Below are 15,392 nucleotides of genomic sequence, written 5' to 3'. Positions count from 1 at the left end.
GAGATGAAGCGTCGGAGACGGGGCCTAGAGAGCCGCTGGAGATCCAGTCGATCCGAATCCGACCGATTGCGATTAAGAATCCTCACCAGGTCTTATCTCGCTGCGATAAGGGTGGCAAAATCCAACTACTTTTCCACCCTCATCGCGTCTGCAGATAATCGCCCGGCTGCCTTGTTCAGGGTGACTCGCTCCCTACTGAACCAAGAGGTGAGGGAGGAACCCTTGCAGGGTCGAGCCGAGGAATTCGGTCAATATCTGCTGGATAAAATTGCTCGGATTCGAACCGGCCTGGACTCCAACTGGGCTGAGTTGGAAGAACAAGACATGGACAGTCTTGTTGACGTCATCTGGGAGGAATTTGATCCTGTGACTCCTAAGGAAGTGGACAGGATTATGAGGAGGTTGAGCTCCTCCACATGCTTACTGGACCCGTGCCCTTCCTGGCTGGCTTATGCGGCTCGAGAGGGGACACGAGGCTGGTTCCTGGCGGTCATCTCTGCTTCTCTGAGTGAGGGTCACTTCCCCACCGCCTTGAAGGAGGCGGTGGTGAGACCTCTCCTCAAGAAGCCCACCCTGGACCCATCCTCATTGAATAACTTTCGTCCAGTCTCCAATCTTCGCTTCCTTGCGAAGGTTGTTGAGAGCGTGGTGGCGCACCAACTTCCTCAGGTCCTGGATGAAGCGGTTTATCTAGACCCGTGCCAATCGGGCTTCAGGCCGGGCTACAGCACGGAGACGGCATTGGTCGCTCTGATGAATGATCTCTGGAGAGCCCGGGACAGGGGCCATTCCTCTGTCCTAGTCTTATTAGACCTCTCGGCGGCTTTCGATACCATCGACCATGGTATCTTGCTGCGGCGCCTCAGGGGACTGGGAGTGGGAGGCACGGTTCTGCGTTGGTTCTCCTCCTTTCTCCAGGGTCGCTCGCAGTCGGTGCTGGCGGGGGGACAGAGGTCGACTCCGAGGCCTCTCGTTTGCGGAGTCCCTCAGGGGTCGGTCCTCTCGCCTCTCCTGTTCAACATCTACATGAAACCGCTGGGTGAGATCATTCGTAGCTTTGGAGTAGGGTACCATCAGTATGCTGATGACACCCAGCTTTTCATCTCAACTCCAAACAGCATCAGTGATGCCCTCGACGTGATGTCCCGCTGCCTGAAAGCGGTCCGGGAATGGATGGGGAGGAACAGGCTTCAACTGAACCCGGACAAGACTGAATGGCTGTACGTACCGGCAAACCAGGTTACTCAGAGCATCCCATCCCTTAACATCGGGGGTGAGTTACTACCCCCTGTTGATAGGGCCCGCAACCTGGGTGTCCTCCTAGACTCACAGCTCTCCCTGGAAGATCACATAGGAGCTGTGACCAAGGGGGCCTTCTCCCGGGTTCGACTGGTGCGCCAACTACGGCCTTATCTGGACCTGGATGCCTTACGTACAGTCACCCATGCCCTTGTGACCTCTCGCCTAGACTACTGTAACGCTCTCTACATGGGGCTGCCCTTGAGATCCACTCGGAAGCTTCAACTGGTGCAAAGTGCAGCGGCACGGACACTTTTGGGAGCCTCCCGATACTCCCATATCACACCTCTCCTCCGTGCGCTGCACTGGCTTCCAGTTGCCTTCTGGGTGAAGTTCAAGGTGCTAACAATGACATACAAAGCCCTACATGGCATGGGTCCGGACTACCTACGGGAGCACCTTCTGCCAATGTCAACACCCCACCGCCCTGTGCGCTCCCACAGAGAGGGCCTCCTCAGGGTGCCACCGCTCAAGGAATGTCGGCTGGTGGCCCCCAGGGGGAGGGCATTCTCAGTGGGTGCGCCAGCCCTCTGGAACTGCTTACCAACTGAAATCCGGATGGCCCCCGACCTCCGCACCTTCCGGCGCGACTTGAAGACTTACCTATTCCAGCAGTCTGGCCTGGCCTGATAGCTCTAATTGGGGTCCCAGTTTGTTTTGTTTATTGTTTTCAGTACTGTTTCATTATGTTTGCCTACCTTACTCTGTACACCGCCCCGAGTCCCTCGGTAGAAGGGCGGTTTATAAAAATAAATAAATAAATAAATAAATAAATAAATAAATAAATATATAAATAAATACTCAATATTAACTGCAAATGGCAACACGTGAATAGTTGTTGTATTGGTGCCTGGAGGTTTCTACAGATCTTCCAAATAATTTCTAGCAGTGTCTAAAGCAAATCAAATCATCTGGAACCAACAGCAAATTATTACAAAGATAAACAACTACTTATATTGAAACCAGTGGAGCTCCTAACAGTTACAACTGAACGCAACTTGATTTGATAAAAAATTTGGTCTGTGCCCCCAGGTTCACTTGCAAGGGTAAGTTAGAATTTGACACTGATCAGTTAGCTACACGAAAGTTTCCACCCCCAAATCCAGTGCACCTGCTTTATAAATAGAGCTAATTTATCCTCAGGATGTTTGGAAAGCAGAACAAAAGTCAATTGCTTTTATTGCTTCCTTGCGCCTCAGGTGCTATTTCACTTTTCTGACTTTATCCCATAAAGCCTTGATTTTGGCTGGTAGATAAATTTTATAAAGCTGTGAAACTCTCAACCAATATTGTATGAACCTCAGTCTAATCATGCTTGCTACTGATCTGGCACTGAGAATACATAATTGGCATTCGAGAAAGAAACCCAAACTTGCCAGATCTGAGTAATGTCTATACAGGAACAACCACAAAGTAGCCCCAGGCCAATAATGAAACTTTCACAAATTTATTTATTTATTTATTTATTTATTTATTTAAATTTTTATACCGCCCTTCTCCCGAAGGACTCAGGGCGGTGAACAGGGCATATCATAAAACTACAAAAATACAAAAGTTAAAAAAGAATTAAATTATTGCCCACAGTAAAAACAATAAAAAATATATATAAATATTAAAACCCTAAGTAATTCCCCATCAGGCCAGGCCAGCTTGTTCAAATAAATGGGTCTTTAACCCGCGCCGGAAGGAGCGGAGATCCGGTGCCATCCGGAGCTCAACCGGCAGCTGATTCCACAAAGCCGGAGCGCCCACAGAGAAGGCCCTCCCCCTGGGGGCCACCAGCCGACATTCTCTGACTGGAGGCACCCTGAGGAGGCCCTCTCTGTGGGAACGCACGGGGCGGAGGGGAGTCGACACCGGCAGCAGGTGGTCCCCGAGGTATTCCGGACCCATGCCATGTAAGGACTTAAAAACCATCACTAAGACCTTGAACCTCACCCGGAAGACAACTGGTAACCAATGCAGCTCGCGGAGCAAAGGTGTAACATGGGAGTACCGGGAAACTCCCAAGACAACTCTCGCGGCCGCATTCTGTACCAGTTGGAGCCTCCGAGTGGTCTTCAAGGGAAGCCCCATGTAGAGAGCATTGCAATAGTCAAGACGAGAGGTCACGAGCGCATGAGTGACCATACACAGGGCATCCCGGTCTAGATAGGGCCGCAACTGCCGCACCAGGCGAACCTGTGCGAAAGCCCCCCTAGTCACGGCTACTACATGATCTTCTAAGGTAAGCCGTGCATCTAGGAGGACTCCCAAGTTGCGAGCCCTATCTACGGGGGGTAAAGACTCACCCCCCATAGAAAGTGATGGAACATTTTGAATGTCCCGGGATGCCGGAATGTACAGCCACTCAGTCTTGTCAGGGTTGAGTTGAAGTCTGTTCCTCCCCATCCAGACCCGAACCGCCTCCAGGCAACGGGGCATCACAGCGAGGGCATCACTGGGGTGGTTTGGGGTCGAAAGGAAAAGTTGGGTATCATCAGCATATTGATGATACCCAACTCCAAAACCACGAATGATCTCACCCAGCGGTTTCATGTAGATGTTGAACAGGAGAGGCGAGAGAACCGACCCCTGAGGAACTCCACAAACGAGAGACCTAGGGGCCGATCTCTGCCCCCCTGCCAACACCGACTGCGAGCGTCCCAGGAGATAGGAGGAGAACCACCGAAGAACTGTGCCTCCCACTCCCAATCCCCTGAGACGCCGCAGCAGGATACCATGGTCGATGCTATCGAAAGCCGCCGAGAGGTCTAATAGGACTAGGACAGAGGAATATCCCCTATCCCGGGCCCTCCAGAGATCATTCACCAGAGCGACCAATGCCGTCTCCGTGCTGTACCCGGGCCTGAAACCCGATTGGTACGGGTCCAGATAATCCGCTTCATCCAGGACCAGAGGGAGCTGATGCGCCACCACACTCTCAACAACCTTCGCAAGAAAGCGAAGGTTGGAGACTGGACGAAAGTTGTTCAAGACAGCTGGGTCCAAGGCAGGCTTCTTGAGGAGAGGTCTCACCACCGCCTCCTTCAAGACGGTGGGGAAATTACCCTCACTCAAAGAAGCAGATATCACCGCCTGGAACCAGCCTCGTGTCCTCTCCCTGGCTGCATAAACCAGCCAGGAAGGGCATGGATCCAATAAACATGTGGTGGAGCTCAACCTCCCCATAATCCTGTCCACTTCATCAGGGGTCACAGAATCAAACTCCTCCCAGATAACATTGACAAGACCGCCCGTGTCCTGATCGTCAGACTCTGCCCAGCTGGAGTCCAAACCGGTCCGAATCCGAGCGATTTTATCCGACAGATGTTGACCAAACTCCTCGGCACGACCCTGCAAGGGATCCTCCCTCACCTCCTGATTAAGGAGGGAGCGAGTCACCCTAAACAGGGCGGCCGGGCGATTATCTGCGGACGCGATGAGGGCAGAGAAGTAATTGCACCTCGCTGCCCTCATCGCTGCGAGATAAGACCAAATGTTTTACAAAGCAAAAAAAAAAAACCAAAACAAAAAAAACTAATCAATAAAAAAAAGTTTGCTGTCACACGTGGCAGCATGTGTGCTTGATGCTGTTATTAGGTGGTTATTTCCTGTGGTCTCTAACAATTTTCTGGGGTGCAGAACCCAAGATATGTGTGCCTAGTAAAGCTGCTGGTTCCAGAAGTTCTTTCAAGAATTTGGGGTAGCTTTACATGAATTCCATCTGCAAGTTCTCCCTCCTACCTTCAGATGGGTACAAATTGCAATTATGGGTGGCGTTCAAAAATCTTCCCAAAAATCTTACCGCTTCTGCAGAACTTGAAAGCTCCATAAGCACATATAACCAAGCCTAGAGAACACATATTTATTACAATGTTAAAAATACCAAGACATCAGAGAATAGAGAATTCAAATGGATATATTTCTTCTCCATCATTTACAAAAGAAGAGAATTAGGTGGCTTCATTTTTTCTGTATTTCTGTACATTTAAAATATTATAAAACACTTTAAATATATTTCAAGAATTATTTATTTCCTTTTAAACTATGATTGTTTTGATTGGTTGGAATACAAATATATTGACTTATTTAGCCATACAAAATTTAGGGGACAAACTAGGTCCTTGTGGTTTGAATCGTGGCTGTGTTAGTTGTGGTATTTACATGTTTCACCCTTATTTCTTTACCTAATTCTATGTGTAAAAGGAAAAGCGTAAGCTTCTCTTTTTTTCTGTCCATGAGCAGAATTAACCTGAAAAAAGGATACTGGTAGCATCATATGGAAGTTGTTAAGATAGCATCTTTTCCAAAAAAACAAATGCTATGGGAAAAACATACTTTGCAGAATAGAACAAACAAGTTAATTCTGATGTTCATTTATGCTATTTTTGTCTCAGAGAATATAGACCCAAACTATCTCCATATGTATTTTGGAGCCTTGATAAGCTCAAGGGTGATGCATGTCTTAAGTGACAAACAAAGAATTAATTGTTCACCCTGATGTCCATATAACATAGTATTATGGTTATTGTCTGCTATAAAGGAATTGTACTAAGAACATTATGCATTTTTTAAAATGGTCTGGCATGGTCTTTGATCTATTTTCAACAAATACACAATATGGTTTTAATTAGGAAAGGGTGTGGAGTCCCTATTTGTATTGGAATTTGAGCTTCATGGATTCTCAGAAGACCCTCTCTTACCCCTCCTTTCTAGAGGCTGAAGCAGAATCCTGATGAAAATAATTTTTAGTTGGTTATCAAAGCCAACCAAAATTTTAGGGAGCCGTAAACGTTTCACTCCAAAGACATCAGAACCACAGAACAAAAATTAAATAAATTTAGAGTCATGGCTGTGGTTAAACAAAAAAACAAAAAAAAAATCCTAATACTGTCTGGGGAGGGAAGTAACTAGTAAGAAACAGTGGCTTTCAAACATAAGTTTATAGGGCATAGAGGTGAGAGAGGAACTTACAATGAAGAGAGAATAAGAATAAAAAATGTTCAGAAAGGCTGTGTTGGGCATAGCTTGGGATGAGTGGAAAAGCCAATTCTTCTACTTTTGATACCAGTTCCTCCAAAAGACAACCATGAGCGCTACAGTGAAAACTCACCCTTGAAAACTCCTCCCCAGTATCACGTTCCAGCATCATCTGACTCCAACATAACTAGTTACATAGACAAATATGTAAACAAAAAGCCGTGGTGATGCACTGGTTAGAATGCAGTATTGCAGGCTGATTCTGCTGACTGCCAGCAGTTTGATTCTCACCGACTCAAGGTTGACTCAGCCTTCCATCCTTCTGAGGTCAGGAAAATGAAGACCAGGTTGTTGGGGGCCTTATGCTGACTCTGTAAACTGCTTAAGAGTGGGCTGTAAAGCACTGTGATGTGGTATATAAGTGTAAGTGTGATTGCTATTACTACAAATCACCTATTGTGTTGCAGTTGGCCATTCATTTAACTATCCCGTTCAGTTCTTTGGTTGTCTTTCATTCTACGGAGGTAAAAAAGTGCCTCCTTTTTTCCCCATTCTCACCCCCCCCCCCTTGTGCTAAAAATCTTTTTCTTTAGCTGCTCATATTTTACATTGTTGGTATTATTTCGCTAGACAAGAGACTTCTGAGCATGTCCAGTGAATGAGCCTCGTGATAGTCCCCCACAACACTTTCCTCTAAAATGTATTATTATGAGGGTGGAAAAAGCAGATAAAGACCATATTTTGCTCTAGTCCACAGGTCCGCAACCCGCAGCTCCGGAGCCGCATGTGGCTCTTTCAGCCGTCTCCTGCGGCTCCCAGTCCTCTGCTATGTGCAGTCCAAAAAAAAAAAAAGTGGGACTAAAAAAGTTCAACCAATCAATTCAAATATGCAGGGTAGGTGCATATCTCGCCTTGGCTCCTCTTCAGTCAAACCCTGTTCTGCGCATGCGCGCATGTACGCGCATGTGCACACATTTTTTGTGGCTCCCAGTTTTTCCTTTTGTGAGGGAGCCGGTTCCGAGTGGCTCTTTCACTGTTTCAAGTTGCTGACCCCTGCTTCTAGTCAGATGCCCAGATCAGCTCCTGACTCTCTTGTGTCCAGAACAGTCTATTACTAGGACATAATAACAATCATACTAAACAGCTAAAAAAATTCTAATCCACAGCTTAAAACATTGATGGCAACACTACATTGACTTTCATACACGCAGCTCTTTGGTGCACACTCTAAAAATTAGCACTGAAGGGAAATAAAACATATTACCCAGAAGGCCAGAACATACAGTCATGCATGATTCCTGCACTGAAGACATCTAGGGTGGAAGAATAGCAGCAGATAAATTTTATTGTTAAAAGAAACTTTAATCAAGAAGAGAATTTTTTTATAGTAATTACAATGATTAAGAATATTAATAGCATATTTTTGCATCACATTGCCACTGTGTTTTCCTGTTATTATTAAAACGAAACACTAAATTGTAATCTTTCTTGAAACAGTGCATTTGTTGCTTTGAAATATATTTATAGAAAAGATACTGCAATCTGGAGGGGCCAATCACACTGATTTCTCTCTATGAAAAGCTTAGCTTGTATAACGCTCTTTCTCATACAATGTGAACTTCAAGATTCATGGCAATACATGTATTCTGCAATACTTAGCACTGCAGAAAAAAAAAATACTTTTCCTTGCTGGTTCAAAAATACAATGCTTGGAGTTTATCGTTGCCTTGAAGAGGAAAGCCATTCTTTTTGCCTGCATTTCACAAATTCCTTCTCTATATAATCATAATTGTTTACAACAATTTTTAAAGACCCACCGGGACTTTGGATGCTGTACACCAGGGGTGTCAAACTCAATTTCACTGAGGGCCGCATCAGCATTGCAGTTGCCCTCAGGGGGCCGAGTGGGTATGGCCAGGGTGGGCGTGGCCTACTGGGTGGGCGTGGCTGGAGTGTGTATGGCCTACTGGGTGGGCGTGGCCAGCTCTACATTGTTCGCATCAAGGGTGCCTATGGGGGCCCGGGCAGGAGTGGGACAGATCTGAGGGTCTCTGGCAGAAGGAGGGTCTCTGGGCCACGGCCAAGGCAGAAGGGGCCGTTCCCTCACTGTTTCCAGGATGGCTTTGCGGGCCACATGAAACCACTTCACGGGCCGGATCCGGCCCCCGGGCCTTGTGTTTGACATGTCTGCTGTACAATCTGCATTAGAATCATGCTCTTAATTTTAGCTGTCTCTGGGTAGCTGTGTTTATTCAGTGGCAAGAGGAATGCATTCTATCCATTTTTCCTGTTGAAGGCTATGGTTCTTGAACAGACTAAAGCTCATTTCTAAATGAAATGTATCAACATGTACTTTAAAAAGATTCACACTTTTTTCTTTATTTTTTTTAAAGTATGCTATATACATGTGCATTCAAAAAAAGTACTTAGAAGCACATTGTTCCTTCAGTACACATGCAAGTGGGATTCCATGTAAGAATTGAATCTGCTTTGGTGGTGTAGCAGATAAATTGCTAACTCTGTGAATCAGAAAAAATCAGAGATTTATAGTGCACACTGCACTTTTATAGAGTACATCACGTTAAAAGGCCAAGGCATACATGGAGGTGTCATTGTACAAGAAAAAGGAGGGGAGGTTGGAATAGCTTGTAAAACGTAGTACTACATAGATGAAAAAGTAGCAATAGAACTTGGGGAGTGGCCGTGGTGGTGGTAGTCATTAAGGTAATCGTATTACCAGTACGTTCTGGCCAAAAAACACTTACAAAAGCTACTTTGTGACAGCCGAGTTTCTAGATTATGTTAAAAAGGGATTTAATTTTAAATGGAGATGTAGTCCTAATTTCAGTCATAGCTAATTGGAGCTTCCAAGGGCAGAACCTTCACTGTAACTTTTGTTATAGTTACTGTTGGGCAAATAAAAGGTTGCCACAGACATTTCAGAGATGTCGGCTTCCTAGTCACTATGAGGAAATTGGATACCAGGTGCAAAGGTTTTTTGTTTCAGTATTAACAGGAGAATCTATTTGTTTAATAAAAATATAAGAAATAAAAATGCATATGATGCCTACAAGGTAACATTTTTTCATTGGTGCCTGTTTAATGGACTTCATCTTATTTTGTGAGATATGACGACTGTTTTCTCAAATGGTTGCACAGAATAATTAAACAAGAAATTGAATTACAAAGGTCAGTGGGTCAGTTTTCTCTACAGAATCCATGTATGCAAATGAAACATCTGTTAATATTTCATTTATAAATGTGATAGTTTTTAAGGTACCTAAGTTCTTTATTCTGATTTGATTAGTCACTGTAATCCTTTTCTTTTTATTGGAAAACTATAAAAGCCTATAAAAAGGTAACATTTTTGTTAGGCCAACTGAAGATACACAAAATAGTTGCAAGTTGTTTTTCCCCCCTCATAGTGAACATATCCATTATTGGTTCTGTTCATTTTCATTATAGTTTCTTTGGAAATTAGAATATGTTTGAGTGGCAGTCAGGGTGCATTTTATTATTGGAGTATGTTAAAATGGTTTATTTCAGTATATCTTTCATAGTGTCAAAAATGTGCCATTTTTCAGAGTAAAGTACCAGCAATATTTTCATGGAAGCAGTCAACTCTAAGCATCACCACCATATTACATTTTGTTTAACAAACTAATGTGCAAGCAATTTTACTCTCATGTTGTGTATGCCATTACAATTTCATATATTTTTTGAAATTTACTATATCATCATATATAGTAAATAGTTTAGATCATTTTTAATGATAATTGACACATTCACAATTTTCACATATTTAATTTATACAAAGAGAATTTCATTCAGTGTAAACAAGCATAGGAAAAATACTTTTAAGATAGTCTTTGCAACAAGAACGTTGTTTGAAATTGGTATGGAATGAAAACTAGTTATTCCATCCTTCTCCAACTTGGCTCCCTGCAGCTGTTTTGAGCTTACAATCCCCAACATGTCCAGCTAACATGATGCTCTGGGAATAGCACTTCCATTACCTTTGAACGGCATTATATTTGGGAATGATGGCATAATGTCTTACCATATTGTAATTATAATTAATTAATGTTAAGAAATAGTGTTTTAAATCATCAAATGAAAACTACTTTTCAGCACTAAGTATTCATGTAAGGTAAAGGTTCCCCCGCACATGCGTGCTAGTTGTTTCCAACTCTAGGGGCCGGTGCTCATCTCCGTTTCAAAGCCGAAGAGCCAGCGCTTGTCCGAGGACGTCTCCGTGGTCATGTGGCTGGCATGACTAGACGCCAAAGGCGCACGGAACGCTGTTACCTTCCCACCATAGTGGTCCCTATTTTCCTACTTGCATTTTTACGTGCTTTCGAACTGCTAGGTTGGCAGAAGTAGTATTCATGCTACAGTGTCTTTTGCTAAACAGCCTGTGTCATTTTCAAGATCAATATATATATATATATATATATATATATATATATATATATATATATATATATATATATATATATATATATATATATATATATATATATATATATATATACATACACACACAAACACACACATATATATATATATATATATATATATATATATATATATATATATATATATATATATATATATATATATATATATATATATATATATATATATATATATATGCATACTTTCTCATGACTGGGAATTTTAAAAAGACATCTTGGACATAAAAATGGGTATTGGAATATGTAAATCTGAAACACTGGAAGGAAATGCTAAATATATGTCATATCATTACATTAAAATGTCAAAATAGGGGAAAGCACATTGTAGTGATTGAAGAAAAAGATTAGCCCACAAAGGCTATTCATGATTCAACTGTCTTCTTTATTTTTCTTTTTAATATCTATCTTGTCAGATGGAGAAAATGGCCCCAGCAAAAACATCACAATATTTCCCTATAACTATCCATTAGTTGAAGATTGACAGTTTATTTTCCTGAGTAAAGTCACTGATGTTTTCAATATCTTCTTTAATTGTTCAAATAAAATAAGGCATTTAATGATTATATCACTTGATCTTTTCCCCTCCAAAACTGTATGACTGTTTAGTCTTTAACAGAACTGTTTTCCTAGAAATGCAAACAATAAAATTGCCTTCAGCACCAACTGTGATTAATTGCCTTGGACTTCCTAGAAGGGCAACTTGGGTCATAGTAGTAGATCCTTGAGAATTGTTGATGTTAAACAGCAAATTGCACAGTTCAAGATTTCTTTTCAGACAAAAGATCTTATATTCTGTTTTGATATCTTTTTTCTGCTTAGAATTAACTTAGACGTGGTTGCAGATAATGCTGTTCACTAAACTGAAAAGAAAGTCTCTGATGTTAATAATAGTTGCATCTGGAAAAAAAATCTTTTTAAGGAAGCAGGCAAATTCCATGAACAAAAAAATTGCTTCCCAATTATAAAAGTGAATTTTGTGCTTCTTTTTTTCCAAAGAAATTCCAAATTTTGTGAACTCCAATTAGATTACTTCGTTTTTTCTCTAGTCCATTTGATCATAGTCTCTGGTGAACGGTACAGGAATATTAGCTTAGCATATAAATCTTCCTCTAGTTCTAATTCACCAGTCTCCCGCACTAAGAAGATATCTGTACACAGCTTTAGGATACGATCCACGTTAGGAAGCTCTTCAAACATAATAGAGTGGGAGATTCCACTGAAGAATTCACGGACAAATTTTCCTATTACCAGCACAACTGAAGCATATAAACCCATGATTCTGCAAAAGAAGAAAAATATTAACCTTTTAAAATGTGTAATAGTTTGAAAAGAGACAGACAGACCTAGTGCAGAGATGCAGCATGGTTAGATAAGGGGCACAGGATGCCTCAGGGAACTGGTAAGGTATGGACAGGGTGGCTTGGCGCAGGCTGTGTGCAAGTGTCTGTCCTCTGAGCAGCTGGAAGGATTTCGCCAGGGATTTTCAGCCCCAAAGCTCAAGGACTTGTCCATAGCAACCCCCAACTCACACCTGACCTTGGTCTCTCCCCCCCCCCACAGCATCTTGCACTCCTTATCTGGGACTCTTTCCATTTAATAATCCACAAGATTGCTTAATAACTGCAACTGAGAGTGCTGTGATTGCAGCTGTTAAATAAAGTGGTCATGTGACATCTTTCTTAAAGACTGCTTCACTCAGTGACCAAGATTCCGGGTCCATTTATGGTTATAAGTCAAGGACTATATGTAGAACTTAAAATCAGCAACTGCCAACTATAAGTCTCAAGCTTGATTAAAAGTTTGCATTTCTTTTTTCCCATTTGAGTGCCCCAATGGTCTGAATAATGTTTTTTTCTGAAGGGGGGGGGAGTTGACTTCTGAATACTGTTATTGTCTGCTTTCAAGCTCTTCTAGCCTTCACACTCACTAATGTTGAAAAGAGTGTGGGCTGTATTATACTCTGTTGCCCATATTTTAACCCTATTCAAATTGGTGGGATAAATTATCTATGGGAGCCTTCAGCCCCAATAAATTGTTCAATTAAAATGTAACTAATCTGGATTCAGTCCAATTTCTGATTCTGTTTTATTAATGGTAAAACATTACCATTAATGTTCTCATCCAATTACAGGAGCTTTACGGTCATAAGGATAAAAGTGATGTGATAAGAATTCATAACAATCAGCTTTTTAAATTTATGAACACACCCATGCCCAAACATGTTATCAGATATGATAGTAGTTGCTACCAAAACCTAGCAGTTTGAACTATAATTTGGAGACCAATTTTAAATGGCTTGGAGCTCTTTGAGTATATGTTCCAAAATGGATCCTAAACTGCTAAACAGTGCCAGGTCTGGTTAGAAGCATGAGATCCAATGCACAGCAATGATAAATCAAATAGTCAGAATCTAAACACTTTCTTTCTTATTCCTTCAGAATCTACTGAAATCAATATAAGGTATGAGAGGACCTACTTTAGAGTTTCCTGCATTGGATGAGGAGAGCACATCTCTCTCCTTCTGTCCTGGCTGCTTTTTACAGCGGCATGATTGAGAGCATTTTAACAAACTGCATCACTGTCTGGTTTGGTGGCAGACATGCCTCAGATAGAAAGTCATACAGAAATTTGTAAGGACAGTCTAGAAGATCATACGAAGCTCGCTCCCTGGTATTCAGGATGCTGCTTGCAAGCGCTATGTGCTTAGAGCTCAAAGCATTGTTAGAGACCCCCCACACCCACTTTACGGTCTGTTTCTGTTGCTCCCTCTGGGAGGAGGTTTAGAAGTATTTCTAGCAGGACTACCCAATTCTGTAATAGCTTTGTTCCCTATGCCATCCGTCTGGTAAACTTGCAAGATTTGTTTTCCTCGCCATGCACATGTATACATAGCCTGAACTAGACTATTGTTTCTTTGTGTCATATAATATATGTGGGTATATGCATAATTATGTATGTATGTAGGTATTTATTTATTTATTTATTTATGTCATATTTATGAAGTGTATATCGGAGGTGGTGACCCTTGAGAGCTGTATGCAATGAATTTTCATTTTAATGTATGCCGATTAGTGTACAAAATGACAATAAAGTTATTATTCTATTCTATTCTATTCTATTCTATTCTGTTTTGTTCCATTCTATTCTACTCTACTCTATTAATTTGTATTGTATGATCAGAGCTCTACTCCATTTTTTATACATATTTCATTTTAAAAAGAGTCAAGGCTTTGATTACATAGTTGAGGATTATATTCCCTTTTGTGTTTCTCCCCTGACATCATTTGAACATCAAATATTATGACAGATCTTTGTTTCCATTCCATTCCATTCATCTGAATAGATGCCCATATTATATGTACGACAGTTGCAGGAAATAGTTATGGCAGACTCTTTTGGATATATTTTATCATCTAGAGTTTTCAATTAACTTATAGCCATTAAAATTGATCTTTTCAGCCTTTCATAATATCTTGATAATTTGGACATGGTCTTCAGAGATAATGGCATTGAAACTAGTCTCCTTCAGGTGAACACATGTGAGGAAAGTTTGCTTTAATACAATGTAAATATAAACAGTAATGCTCCAAAAACATAAACAGTTAACATGAAATATTTGCTTACCCATAACCTGCCAAAAATCCAAGACTGGGAGGACTGACTTTGTCACTGAACACAATTAGTTCCAATCTAGTTTTATCTGGCTCCAAAAATTTGTTCTTCTGATTTAAAACCCACCATTCATGAAGTTCACCAGACACATTAATATTGGATAGTGAAACAGTGATATCTTTAAACTTCCCACCTACAAAAAAGAAGAGAAGGAACACCCTCTTTATTAGCTATTCCAGAGGTGTCCAGCCTGTGGCCTATGGGCCACAGGCAGCCCTGGACAGCTAGTAATGTAGCCCCACATGATCATAAACTTTAAACATTATGTTTATATACATTGATTATATTATATATTTTATATGTGGCCCAAGATAATTCTTCTTCACTTGATGTGGCCCAGGGAAGCCAAAAGGTCGGATACCTATGAGCTAATTAGAGAAGCAGGAAAATACTTTTTCAATTTCCCACAAAAAAAATATGGAATCAATGACCTCACACCATACAAATGTTTCATAATTGTAATTTATGTTAGAGATAAGTTTATCATTGCATCTGTTCTCAGAGAAGAATTAACTTAATGTCAAAATACACTTCTGTATCTCTGTAGATTAGTGTCTAGAAAAGAGAATACCTTCCGAAAACTTAGAACTAGCCATCCTTCTTTTAAGCCTTCAGATTGTCTGATCAAGGCCTGTATCAGTATGTCTGAAAATAAAAGGAAGCAAATGAAATCCTTCTGCCTTATCCTAACACGCTACCTTCTACTGCAGTAACAGGAGTGCTGTAGCTGAACAAGATCACTTGCTTGATTGTAAGCAATACTGCATAAGCAAAACTGTTTCAATCTACAAGGCCTTATAATTGGTAGGCAGTCTTTGCTTAATGACCATTTGTTTAGTGACCATTCAAAGTTATGATGATGTACTGTCGGCCAGTCCTCCAAATTACAGCCATTGCAGCACCCCTGTGGTCGTGTGATAAACATTTGGTGCTTGGAAAGCTGCCTGCATTTATGACTGCCAGCATGTACTTCAACTTTCC

General features: G+C 41.5%; 1 protein-coding gene across 1 annotated transcript in view; it reads right to left on the bottom strand.

The window, feature by feature from the left end:
• Window positions 1-11,055: 11,055 nt before the first annotated feature.
• The window catches only part of PIEZO2 (piezo type mechanosensitive ion channel component 2), a gene marked incomplete at its 5' end in the record, with an annotated part of 234,741 nt that continues 230,404 nt past the window's right edge, over window positions 11,056-15,392 (bottom strand). The window contains 2 exons of the mRNA XM_081322722.1: window positions 11,056-12,018; window positions 14,364-14,544. Coding sequence (XP_081178848.1) covers window positions 11,766-12,018; window positions 14,364-14,544 — 434 coding nt within the window. The 3' untranslated portion in view covers window positions 11,056-11,765. The remainder of the gene's footprint in view (window positions 12,019-14,363; window positions 14,545-15,392) is intronic.

Source organism: Vipera berus (genome assembly GCF_964194415.1).
Source record: "Vipera berus genome assembly, chromosome: 3".
NCBI lineage: Eukaryota > Metazoa > Chordata > Lepidosauria > Squamata > Viperidae > Vipera > Vipera berus.
The sequence above is the reverse complement of the archived record's forward strand: the minus strand, read 5'-3'. Positions and strand labels throughout refer to the sequence as shown.